We start from the raw sequence: 13,012 nt of genomic DNA, 5'->3' as shown, positions 1-13,012 counted from the left end.
ATAAAACTGGAATAATATTGGCATATCAGCTCCGGTTGGGCCAGATGATAGACCGAGTCTTGGCTCAGAGGTTCGCTTTGTTTCTTTCCCGTGTTTGTGGTCAAGATCAAGGTCAAGCCCCCAAACCGGCTCCATTGAATACTGTGCGCCGTATCCGCACTTCGGTGGCCGCAACCCCACTTGAAGATGCGTTTTCACTTCCGCTTCGGTTCCGTTGTGACTGATCGATCAATAAAAGGCTGTGGAATTTATCAAAATCGTATCTCGTCTGCCTCTCAAGGTGCCTGCGAAATCAGCTCTAATGAGTGGCGAAGTCGTGTTCCCAGAGCCTCGTAAAAATTCATGAACTGGACCTGCTGCATCACCCCATCACCCGATCACCCCACAGACCTGTTGTTCTAGCCACGCCCTTTCATATTCAAATCAGCCATCATCTTACGGATGTCTTGGCTTCCGCTGCTGGATGAAAAGATTCGGCTCTATACACCAGCTGGTGCTTCGATTTAAGTCGGTTCCTTGAGAAAAGGTTTCCTCAAGTGATTTATCTGAGGTTAAACAAGATCATGAATGGTTAGATTAGCCAGGGAATAGGTGTGGCTGCTCCTCGGGAGATGCCCAATGCTATCTTCAAGACACATAAGATTAAGTTGGTATGACTCTATAAATAAACATTGAGCGAACACCGCTGATTACAGGAAATGGCTTTTTCTGCAATACTTTCAAGGCCAACATGCGATTTATGCGCTCATTATTCCATCAGTTAAAATGGATCTGATTTATTTATATAATTTTTCAGAAGTACCTATTTAAGTAGTTTGCGACCATTATTTACAGCTTTGTTTAAAATAAATGGAATGCTATGAAACAGAAATATAACAAGTTCAAGTTCAAGATCTGAAAAAGGTATATGGAAATATTTCTGCAAATGTGTTCACTTCAGATAAACCAGTAATATTTTCATATTTATTACTCCAACTAGGAAAAATCGTACTGGAAGGTGTATCTTTATATTTTCACCTGCCAAATTCCCATCCATCAACCAAAGAATACACCTCATTGTTTTCTCGATATTTTTGTAGAAAAATTCTAGATTTATTTGTAAAATGGGTTGTGTTTATTTTATGGGTTTGTTATTTGCTAGTTTTTCACTTGTTTTATGCCTACTTTACATACCACACGTATATAAAATCTAAAGAAAACACATTCGCATGCGTACCTACACTTATTTACACAACTAACGCTTCTTCTGCCTGTTTACTTAACTTAGTTCAGTTTTGGCCGAAAGACATTCGACTTCTTTCATTTGGTCCGCCAGATGCGAACTTCAAACGGAGCGAGCGATGATGACGATGGCTGCAAAAAGCAATTTCGACTGTTTGAACATTTACATTTACGTTTACATTAACATTTACATAATATGTGTATCTGTGTCTCGAAAACCTCATTTGCTCTACTCGACTGTATATTCGTCTCGTTTCTTATTTTCTTACTTTGCGTGCTAACGTCTTTTTGGCGGCGGATTACTTAAGAAATTAGTCAACAAGGTTGCACATAGAACATGGGTGGCTCTCAGCGGGTGTTTGCCCCGCTTTTGTACGAGTATTGAAGGGGATTGTGGGTGGTGCGGGCGGGTGGTGGGTGAGGTTGGGTGGGTGTGTGGGCGCTGACTCTGCAGACCCCCTCTACAAGGCCTTCTGCTTCTCCTGCTGCAGCTCCACGGCCTTGTTCAGGTCCTTGGCACAGCCATCGTTGTTGTTGTCCGCCGTCAGAGCCTTCGCCTTGGCGGCCGCCTGCTTCTTCTTGTAGGACTTCTGGTAGAAGTCGTTGAACAGGAAGTAGAAGAAGACGGCGTTGGGCAGGGTGAAGCACACCGACCACCTGGGGTAGCCACAGTCCGTGTACAGCAGCTGGGTCTGGTGGATGAAGGCGCAGCAGAACTGGATCTGGGGGATAGTGGTGAGGTCACAGGGTTAGTGGTGGCTACAAAACGGAGTCTTTTAAGTCTCATAAAACGTTATTCATGAAGAAAACTTTCCCTCTCAACATGGTAAATATAATAATTAGTACAGTTAACTAATAAATTAACTAATAATATTTACACCCAAACGAAGTGTTTAACCTATTATTTTCCTGCAGTATTCTAAAGATAATATATAATCCAGCAGAAACGTTCTTGAAATTAAGAAGCATGTACTCTTGATTTCCGTTTTGGTTTAGTGCTTCAGAAGGAAGTGGTGTCGCAAACGGTAATATCTGTCTGTCACCTATCCGAGAAGAAACGTTCTTGAAATTAAGAAGCATGTATTCTCAATTTCCGTTTTGATTACTGTTAGGAAGGAAGGGGTATCGCAAACGGTACTAATATCTTCCTTAGCTGATTGAGAGTGACTGTTCTTACTAACTTGTTGTATGTGTGCAAATTAGACACATTTATCACCTTTCGGTGGAACTCTAAACTATAATTCTAGACATTTTAGCACTTTTAACACAGTTATTAACTGTTACGTTGTTCTACATATATTGAGGGCCGTAATTATTAAATTAACCCTTGCTAACCCCGCAAAGTGCTACAACAAGGAACTCAGTACTCACCATCTGCAGGTTGGTGATGTGCTTCTTCCACCACAGGTACTTCTGCATGTGGGGTCCGAAGGCGGAGAGGAAGTAGTAGGAGTACATGATGATGTGCACGAAGGAGTTGATCCAGCCGATGAAGGTGCCGTGTCCGCCGGGGTAGTACTTGCTGGTGCCCCAGCTGATCATGGGCATGACGGTGTGGTGGTACACGTGCAGGAAGGTCACCTGGCGGTCGTTCTTGCGCAGCACGAAGAAGATGGTGTCCAGCAGCTCGGTTATCTTGGCCAGGTAGTAGACGTAGACGACGCGGGCCTCGCGGTAGGCCTTGGGCGTGCGGGACCAGTCCACCGGCTGGCACCTCCAGCTGTAGTACTGCCAGATGATCACGCCCTCGTAGACCATCCACACGCTGAGGGCCACCTGGAAGAAGTTGTAGACGAGCAGGGTGCGTTCCAGCTTGAAGGGCTTGCGGTCCTTCATGAACCGGGGTCCCCAGGACAGCACGAAGAAGAGGTAGAATCCGAGGATGCCCAGCAGGGGCAGCGGCGACTTGATGAGGAACCAGTCATTGGTGCGGGGATCTACAATTACCCAGTTATATTCCACTCTTGCGTTCTGCCAAGCAAAAAGCCCCACTCACCCGCCAGATCTGTGAACAGAAAGTTCCAATAGTCCACCTGCGTTGCGTTGACGGCTGCCATTTTTAAACTCTACAGTGGCCTCTTGCTTCCACAAACACGAGTATTGAGCTTCGATCGCTTCGGTGTGAAATTCAAAAATCTGCTAAGCCTGCGTCGCAACGAACGAGTTTTGCGAAATCTGAATGGGGGAAGATCGGAAGGGAGTCTGGATGAGCGAAAGATCTTTGCCAGTTTCGTAGCTAAGTTATGGTAATGCCATTCTCGAGCCACAGCCACAGCCACAGCCGCAGCCGCAGCCATGGCATTTGGCTGTTGCCGAGCCCAGAAATATAAATAAAATTAAAATAATAATCAGACGCGAGGGAGAATAGCGAGTGTGACGGCGGCGGTGAAATGCCGTGAAATTATCATGTAACAGCAACAGTAAATTATATTCATTATTATGAATTAAACAACCGCGGCGCACAACAGCCCGCAACAAATTGGTGGCCACCTCATCCAGTCGCATACGGTTGCCCCATTGCCACACGGCCCGGGCAATTGGGTGCCGTCTGCCTCACGTGTGGAACGCATAAGACTGAGACCCACTCCCAAAGCCAAAGCCAAAGCCAAAGCCATGGAAACTGTGTGTGTGTTGTGCAGCTCGTAAGAGATTTTAACAGAAGCCGCTTGCAAAGTGGGTCTGAGACCGACTGAAGTGCTCCTCCACTCCCGGTGATTAATCGTCCCGAAGAACTGGCTCTTCGAAGGACCATTAGAGAACCGCAGAGCCAACGAGCACGAGTGCCATGCTGAAATCCACACAATCACGTTCGTTGACTTGAAGTCTCACACTTGAACTTGGCAGAGGCCGATTAAGACCACAATAATCGAATAGCATTATGATTTCTTTCGTCGTTTTCGAGGCTATTCTGATCGGCTTCTTGGTCCAGCGTGGAGTGTGCGAAGTGTGAGGAACAAATTGAAATTATAAATGAGTGAAACGGAGGTATTTCGAAGGGCAAGTTGGCCAACACTCCAGCTATCAGCCGTCAACAGGTTTGGCTCGGCTCTCCGGTCATTTCCTGCACCTCGGCTGTGGGCCATTTGAATATTGCCCGCAACATTTGGCGCAGAATGGGGCCAGAAAATCGGGGGGTGACAAAAGGCGGCCATAAGCCAAAAGGTGCTAAACGCTTTTGTTGCCAAGAAATTCCAGTTTATCAATTTTCAGTCGGAGCTGCGACCTTGCCAGCCATTCCAGAAATGGGTGGGAATCGGTCTACGAAAAACCCTACAACTGTCGCATCTTTGGACGCCGTCGTGTCTGGCTGATCATCGCCGGTCATTTCGGAGGCATTTCCACTTGGTTAGTCATTTGGTAAATGGCCGAAGATCGCAGACCTTGGGCACGCCTAGAGCGAGCAAATAGAAAATTGTGTCACCTATTGCCCAACTGTCGAAGCCGAAAGCCCGAAGGCGGCTTGGTTTTGGCAAATTAAAATGTGGCGCAAAAGTTGAACGACCTTGACAGGTGCGGATCTTCAGTCACCTTATGAGGCACTTGTTCTAATTCAGCCAGCTCTACTTTTTATGGGATAGAAAGACGCGAAATGTGAAAAGTCATCTCTTTGTATCTGAGCTATGAGATAGTGTTGTGATCACAATTCAATGGATGTCGAAAAAGAAACTTATCAATGATGCAATCTTTAATAAAGATTTCCGAATATCCTATGATAGCTTGATAGCGAATATCTAATGATCTTGTTAAGCAAAGTCTGGATTATAGACACTTTTCTTAAACGGAAAGAATTTCCTTTTAAGCCAGGCTTGAAAGTGGAGTTACTTTTGATAGATAGTAGTTCTCCCATCTATTATATCTTTTCTTATGTAGCTGCTTTGGGGAACTCTACTTGAAGCCCGTGGTTACAAAGACACAATTCTACAGTTCCTCCTCTCGATCGCTTCGATCTGATTGATCACTCGGATATAGGGACACACACTGGCACACACAACTGAAGAGCTCTGGCACCTGTTGCAATCTCTTCGATTGCCGTGCACTTAATTTTGAGCGACGACAGCGACAACGCTTAATGCTAACACCGTGACAACTGTTTTTCAGTCTGGTTCCATCTGCTTCTTTTCTGGGGCCGAGGCGAGGTATTATAGTATGGTTTGGAGTATAGTATAGTTTGGTGTGGTGTAGAGGAGGGAGAGACCTTTGCTGGCATCCGCTACCCACGAGACTTGTACGCGCACTGAACTGCTCCGCCGAGGTGTACGGAGCTATGTATAAAAATTTCGACTAGGGTTCGATTTGGCGCTGCTGTTTCTTGGCCGCTGCTCTTCGATTTGTTTTTGCTTCAGCTTCAGCCTCAGCCCCAGCTTCGGTTTCTGTGCCTGTTTCTGTTTCTGTATCTGTTTCTATTTCTATTTCAGTTTGAGATTCAGATTTAGTTTTTGTTTAAGCCGAACCTTTGTCTCGGCCATTCGGCATCTTGCTCATCCTCATCTCATCTTTGACTCCGGCTTTAGCTCTGCCTTTGGTCGAGATGTTCTTTTGTGCCCCGTGGATGTGGATTCGATTCGTATGCGCTATAAGCAAGTGTATCGAACGATCGCCTGGTCTCGTTTTCCTATGACAGTGGCGTTGACAATGTTGACATTGTGAGCGTGCTTGCCGGCTTTTTGTTGCTGCTGGCCAAATTCGCCTGGCTTTTAATTCGTTTTGTATTCGGCCGCGCAGCCTTTGTACAATTAAAAGAATCATAAAATATTCCCCAGTAGTTGTCACTTTCGATCGATTGGGTCAAAGCGGTTGCGGCAGAACTTTGAGGATGCGGCTTGTTGTGCCTTCAGTAGGCCTCTCCAAGTTTTGAAAAGAAATAATAACAAAACCCAAACACATGATAGATAAATTGTATTTTTAAGTGGAATAAATTTTTTTGCAGCTAATGTTTTAAGAATTTGAGTACATCGATGTTTTATACATAAACACTTTATAAGTGTTAAACCAAACCAGTATATACGACGAACATTTTTTTACTAACAACCACAGAAACCAGAATTCTGCAACCAAATGGGGAAATATTCTTTGTATATATTGCCCTAATGATACTTTCATTTTCCCTCAATTAACTGCCTTCCAAACACCCGCAAGTCATCATTGAATTCTCGGTTCTCGCTTGTTTATCCGTTCCCCTGGGCACTTTCATCATTAGCCAGAGAATGAAAACAAACTTAGCAAATGGTCTCGCATAGCCCCAGAATGAAGTGTTCATTCTATTCGGTTTTCTCTTCTTTGGTGGTTCTTATTTTTTTATATCTACCCCGAAAAACCGCGTGCCCAACCTTGACCCACTTGAACAACTTTTTCGCGCTTCATCTCCACCACGATGAACTTTAGAACCGAAGCGAAATTGCGTACTTGGTTAATTATTTCGTTGACCTTTTTAAGGGCCAGTCAGCGAAATTCTCGAGACTATTTTACAAGCCACTCCATAACTGTTTAAAACAAGCCTAAAACATTGCTATTGACAGCAATAAATGGAGTGATTTACAGCCAGAAATGCCTGCCTGTGCGCTTGGTTCCGGAGAGTTTGTTCAAGGAGACTGCGTATTTACCTGGCCATTTACATACAAATTCTTGGGCCCTAGGGCTCCGATTCCGATTCTAACGACCCACAAAGATCGGAGTGTTGCGATTGAGGCCCACTTCCGGGTCAAGTCTGCTGGCTAATGAAACCGAACCAATAGCAACGTTTTGGCCAAGACTCCAAACCGAGTCTGAAAGCGAAGCGGAGGCTGAGGCTGGGGTCACCGAAAAGCTAACTGTGTCACCGGCGAATTGAACTTGAACTTGCCGATTAACTTATGCGTATCGCGTCCTAACCAGTTCGAATCCGATTGGACTGCATAAGATGTGGGTGAATGTCGACCGGACGAGGTGGCGGGTGAATCCCTTCGGCTCCCAGGAATCAATCATACGCCGTGTGCGCCGCCGCCCTGCTCTTCCGGTATCGCATCTTAGCAGCTATGTGCGATTTGCATGCGTCTTTTGTTTGTCCAGCAGCCACATAGCAGATCGTAATGGTATGCAAAAGACGTTAGTTTATTATCAACGGCGCTGCAGACGATTCATGCGATCGAGCTCGACACATTGTATACGAGGGGGACTGCCAGTTATGCAAATACCTTCCGCAAACATTTACATTTAGCCAACAGCCAAACTGGCCAACAAACCGTTAAACAATTATGGTCGAATTTGTTTGTATATTCACGCCAAATTGCGTAGACAAAACTGTCACTCGGGCCACAATCAAATGTGCAAAATCTTTTGCTTGTGGGGTTCTTAATTGGCAATGGGACAGAACATTATAAAGTAATTATTTATCTTGTTAATTTTCAGTTTTCAAGGGCTTCAAACAGTTTCGAATCGATTTCCTAGGCCCAACAAGTTCTGCAAAGTTAATCCAGATAACTGACTTTATTTCACTGCCTACAGCACTGTATGGGTCGTAAGATTGTTAACAGCAATTGCAAATGGGGCTCTTAAATGTTTAATTGGCCGCATTAAAGTTGTTTGCGGTCTGCCGGCCTGAGTTCCGAGCTTGGCTTTTTCACACGCTGCTGGCGGCATCTAGAGTTCGAGTTTTTAAAGCTTGGCTTAAAGCTCGTTGGCAATTGGGAGTTGCCAGTTTGCTGGAAAAATATAGGTTTAAATACGTAGCCGTTAAAAAGTAAGTTTGATTAAAATTAATAAAAAGGAAAGGAATAGTTAGAATGTAAAGACTTAATTTTTGAGATTGAGTAAATAACTACTGATGATAAAAAACAAAAAAGGCAGCTAGCTTGGAGCATTTGGATTTTTATAAAACTAAAAACTAATTGCAGAAATTAGGATAATGTTCCTTATTAATTTAATACCGATTATGTTCGAGGAAAATGAAATATAACTATCGCAGCTATATGATATAGACGTCCTAGCTTGCGTAAAAGGGTCATATATATGGATAGATCGCATCCTTTATTAGGATTATAATGGGATAAATACACTTTATGGCGTCTTAAACGTCTACTTACTTCTACTTCACCCTCTGCTAGGTTAAACAAATAAAAACTTAGAAGACCGATTCACAAAATCACTCAAATTCATGTACCTAATGATCATAACAGGGGATAAACATTTTCTTCTGGAATTCCCCAAGTAGTAGAGCAATGGCGTATTCATAGTTGAGATCACGAACGTCAAATTCGGTTTGGTTTTGGTAAACATTAAAAATGCCCACTAATGACTTTTTACAAATAACTGATCAAATAACTTCCCTACGGACTAAGAATCCTTTTATTAATAAAGGAAAAATAATAAAATAAATATTAATGAAACTTCTTATTTCTTTGACTTTAACTTATTTGAAAATTCAAAGAAAAAGGTCACTGAAAAAAGAAAGGTTCAAGCAATAAGTTTTAATTCATGTCTTCAACACTTAGTTATTATAGGAGATACATTCGCATACACGTGACTTAATTAAAGCCTCAGCCAAAAACTAATTTTTGCGTTTATCCCCAAGACGGCATTTGATTAGAAGACACCCAATCGAGAAAACAATGGGTAAATGAGCAGTTCCGATTAACAGATTACATGACAGGTCGCCACTGATTGGGATGGGATTGTAAGGGTCGATGCTCTATGGCCACTCATCCAAAGTGGCTCGTTACCGAGTCAATTGCGCAAATCGAACTCGTTTGCCAGCGCGGAAATACCGGAGCCGTGGCAAAGATACATATTTATATATAGATCTAACTAGCGGGCCTCTCGCGAACTCTCCGCCTCCGATCAATCGAATTTTTGGAGTCGTAGCTGGCCAACTATCCACCAGCAACTACCGTTGGCTTGCCCTTGGGAGGAACTCGTTTCGAGCGATAAATCGAGGGAAAAACAAAAAGATTAATATGTGGAGAAAAAGAAATCGCACTTCCGTTTCCTGATCGATCAGATGACGGCGGGGCAGAAAAGCCTAAGAAGCTTAATGGATTCGATGGCGCAGAGCGGTTTTCATTTAAATGCATAATTATAAATTCTAGTCTTGATATTTTCTGCCAGCTTTCGAAACGTATCGCAGCAATTCACCGTCTGTGATTTTTGCGCTCGACAACTGTGTCAAGTTCAGAGTAAACTTTTAATTGCTAATTGAGTGACGAGGGATCTATTCTTGGATCGGTCCGCTCTTAATTAGATTCAAAATTGTGTATCGCGGAGTTTTCAAGTTCAACACTCGGCGGCGACATGTGTTTGCCGAGAACTTTACCATTTGCCCGCCGTCTCGCCTCATAAACCAGAAAATAAAACGCCAACTGCCCGGTCGAGTTCATATTTTGGCTACGAAATGGGGGAGCATCTTCTTCATTCACCGGATTGGTTTGGCTGTAACTGAGCACACGTTTGACCAATTGATTAGCGGCCTTAGCGGCACTCGGCCTCCAAACCTGTTCAGTGGTGTGATCCAGGGGGCTAAAGGGTTCTTTATGTTGGGGAACTGGATTAGTCCCAAAATAAACTATTTAATACTTTTTATGGTAATCTGCTTTCTTGTCTTCGGTTTCGATTTAAAATCTTTATTTTTGCAGTTCCCTATTGGCACCAAATTTTTACCTAACTTTAAATGTTATTTTTATATTTTTTTTTAATTTTAAAAGTTATTATTAGAGTTTAGCTTTAAGTAAATTATTTTAAGCCCCCTTTCACAGCCCCTGACCATATTACTGAGCGTGACCATCGAACGTGCCATCTTCTCGACTCCACCAATTCTCTTGGGCCATTACTCAACTGAATCTGGGCAGGCTACTTGCGGGTTTACCCATTCAATTAGGGCCAAAAGTGGTGTGCTCGGCAAAAGTCTTAGTCGCGCAAGTGCGTGTATATTGAGCTTGAAATTCCGAGTGCCCAAATCATCTGCACATGTGATATAAATATGCTCGACTGTTTAAATTAAACTCTTGTCTCTTTTCGGGCCGTCCCAAGGTCAGGGCGTGCTCGCTTTTCTGCACCAAATTGCAACGCCATTAAGACTAAGTACTATATGTGGCCAGATCTGCAGATAAGCCCTCGCAGACAGAGTTGACATGAAGGATTTGGCAATCCAATAATTAGCAGCGATTGCGAAACTCGAACTCCGCACAAAAATGTGGCTACCTCGGCGTCAGCGTCTGTAACAGTTTAATTGGTAATTACTATTTACAGCTCCGATAATCGGGGGGCTGACCGGCGGCCGGCCTTTCGAAAAATTCCGTTATCAATTAGAGAACGCCGGCGGTCAGCGGTCAACCGGCGAGCCCGGGATCGAGCGTTCTAAGGCGCTCCAAAAACGCCCATAGTCCGACGTGTTAGCACCCACACCTTATTCTATTCAGCGCTAATTAATTTATGATTGTTAATTATTTGCTACATAGCTGCACTTGCTAATTACAATTTCTGCATGCTCATTCTATTGTTCCGCGACTGAAATGCTCAGTAATCAATTGGCTAATCGATAAAGCAAACATTTTGGCGTTTTATGTGTTGCTTAACGGTTAAGAAGACATATATAACAGCTTGATAAATATTTTGGTTGGTGTTCCACAAAAACAAGTGGAAAAACAGAATGGGTTTGTTATTGTTATTTGTTTTTATACAGAACCTTCTAGTCAGTAAAAATCCCAATCTTAAAAACTTTCCATTTCTTTAACCTAAAGTAAACATATTTTGTAAATATTTACTACGTTTTTAGAGACTAATATTATTATTGTAAGTAATTTTTTAAATCTATATTTCGATTGTTCCATTGCCATTTAAAGGGGCATTACAGAAACTTTGAAAATGCAAAAACTTAACTAATTACTTAATCAACCGATGACGAACTTTCTGGCTAAAATATCGAATTCTTGTCAACACCAGGGCCATTAATCAGGCGAATAATAAGCGACAAACATTTAGCATTTGCCATGATGAACATATTCAAAACATATTGATTATGATGAACACAAAGCTGTTTCGCCAATGGCAAAATCTCACATTGATGGAACGGAAACTTGCAAAAACGACGCACAAAATCACAACAAAACTGGAGCTATCAAAGCATGCATTTATCATCGAAATCTTGGTCCGGTTGGCTGGCGGCGTTGCCTTCTGTGACTTCTTTGACTTCCGATTAACCTAGACCTAGGCCGTGAAGTGCCGCGGGGCTGTTACCAAGCTCATCCACGCTTAGGAGCCGGAGAAAACGGAGAGACGAGCGTGGCCGATCCGCATTCAACCGTTAGCGGTGGCAGTGGCCAACGTCATCCTTGCCGGCTTCAGCTGCGTCTTCGGCTTCGGCCCCAAACATGGCCAAAATAATCAAGCCAAAGGTCGAACCGCCGGGCTGAACTTCAAAGAACAATTTACTCGGCGTTAATTTGTCACAAAAATGAAACGCAAATGGTTCTGTGCGATACTCAATGGCACAATTACGGGCAAGATACTCGAATAAAGACCTCAATGAAGGTTTCGCCGCACGTCCGATACTTGACACGGCTTAACGACTGGCAAACATAGCCCAGTGCCTTTGCCTTGATCACGGTGGATCTCCACACGTTCCATCCGCGGATTGATTATGGATCTGAGGCCACCTGCCGGTGCCACCTTGACACGTTTACCACCTCGGAATCGAGCCCTCTGGATGATAGTCCAGATGCCAACCCCCCAACTGGCCGAGAACATATTTAGCATATCCACATCAACCAACCCCGAATCACCACCTCCAGGGCCGATTGGCCGAGAACAGGTTAGTCTGCTTGTAAGCATGAATGGGAATTACAAAAAACACTCGCCGCTCGAATAAACATCGCCTGAGGTCACCCGAAGACAAGCCGGAAGTCCAGGAATCAACCTAGCGCAAGCCTTTAATTTAGTCTGTCGCAAAGTAAGGCACATTCGCATTAAAGTTGCCATTAAAAACTTGTTTAATGTACGTGCTTCGCTGGTGGACAACTCGTTTATCCCCATAGAAAACGAAAATAAAACTATGCGAATTACAATCGTCTGCGAAGTTTATTTGCCACAGGGGCTTTGGGGTGAAATGGGAGATGGCAGGTGGGGTTCCCCATGGTTTTAGTATTAATCGCTTGGGATGGAAAGGTTTTAATGGGGGTTTTAATAAACTAATTAAATAATCCGATGAACTTTAGTACTAGTACAATACCTATTAACAATTTTACAGGGCAGCACTTAAATAATAGATTTTACATTTACAGTTTCATTAAACTAGAATTATTTTATTATTTTTTTAGAAATGTTCTTCGCACTCATAAAACTCGTAAATTGAAAATAAAATTTTACTTATTATTCCTATTTGTTTAAAAAAATAACACATTCATCACTTTAAACTTAAATTCAACTTCCTTGAAAAAGGTTTTTGCAATTATAGTCATAGCTTCCACGGGTATTTATTACGCATATGATATGTCGTAACTTCTTCCTATGAGGCATTGGAATATTCTGAAATAAAAATCGAATTGAAATATTGATGATAAATTATATAAAAACCTTCCCTTAGAAACTTAACATTTTTCTTATTTAAATTTAATTCTTATCAGTGTTTATCTGTTAAAGACACCTAACCAATTGCCTGTTTGAGCTGCTAATTAATCACGTATTTCAGCCAAGATGGCAAATACAAATTCTTTGCAGACTGCATACCTCAGCCAGACGAAATTTTCATTGGCAAACACCAGGGTTCGGCCATATCTCAGTGCATTGACCTATAAAAAGTCGAAATCACCTGGTGGCTTCAACCACC

The 13,012-nt window shown here is 42.9% G+C and overlaps 1 protein-coding gene across 1 annotated transcript; it reads right to left on the bottom strand.

The window, feature by feature from the left end:
• Positions 1–1,056: 1,056 nt before the first annotated feature.
• Positions 1,057–5,519, bottom strand: LOC108031997 (elongation of very long chain fatty acids protein AAEL008004). The gene is made up of 4 exons (XM_017105790.3): positions 5,417–5,519; positions 3,218–3,396; positions 2,593–3,158; positions 1,057–1,943 (listed from the first exon to the last, which is right to left on the bottom strand). Exons 2-4 carry the CDS (start codon positions 3,276–3,278, stop codon positions 1,683–1,685), a joined length of 888 nt encoding a protein of 295 aa, XP_016961279.1. The 5' UTR covers positions 3,279–3,396; positions 5,417–5,519; the 3' UTR covers positions 1,057–1,682.
• Between the last annotated feature and the right edge of the window lie 7,493 nt (positions 5,520–13,012).

This window comes from Drosophila biarmipes, chromosome 3R (assembly GCF_025231255.1).
Source record: "Drosophila biarmipes strain raj3 chromosome 3R, RU_DBia_V1.1, whole genome shotgun sequence".
NCBI lineage: Eukaryota > Metazoa > Arthropoda > Insecta > Diptera > Drosophilidae > Drosophila > Drosophila biarmipes.
The sequence above is the reverse complement of the archived record's forward strand: the minus strand, read 5'-3'. Positions and strand labels throughout refer to the sequence as shown.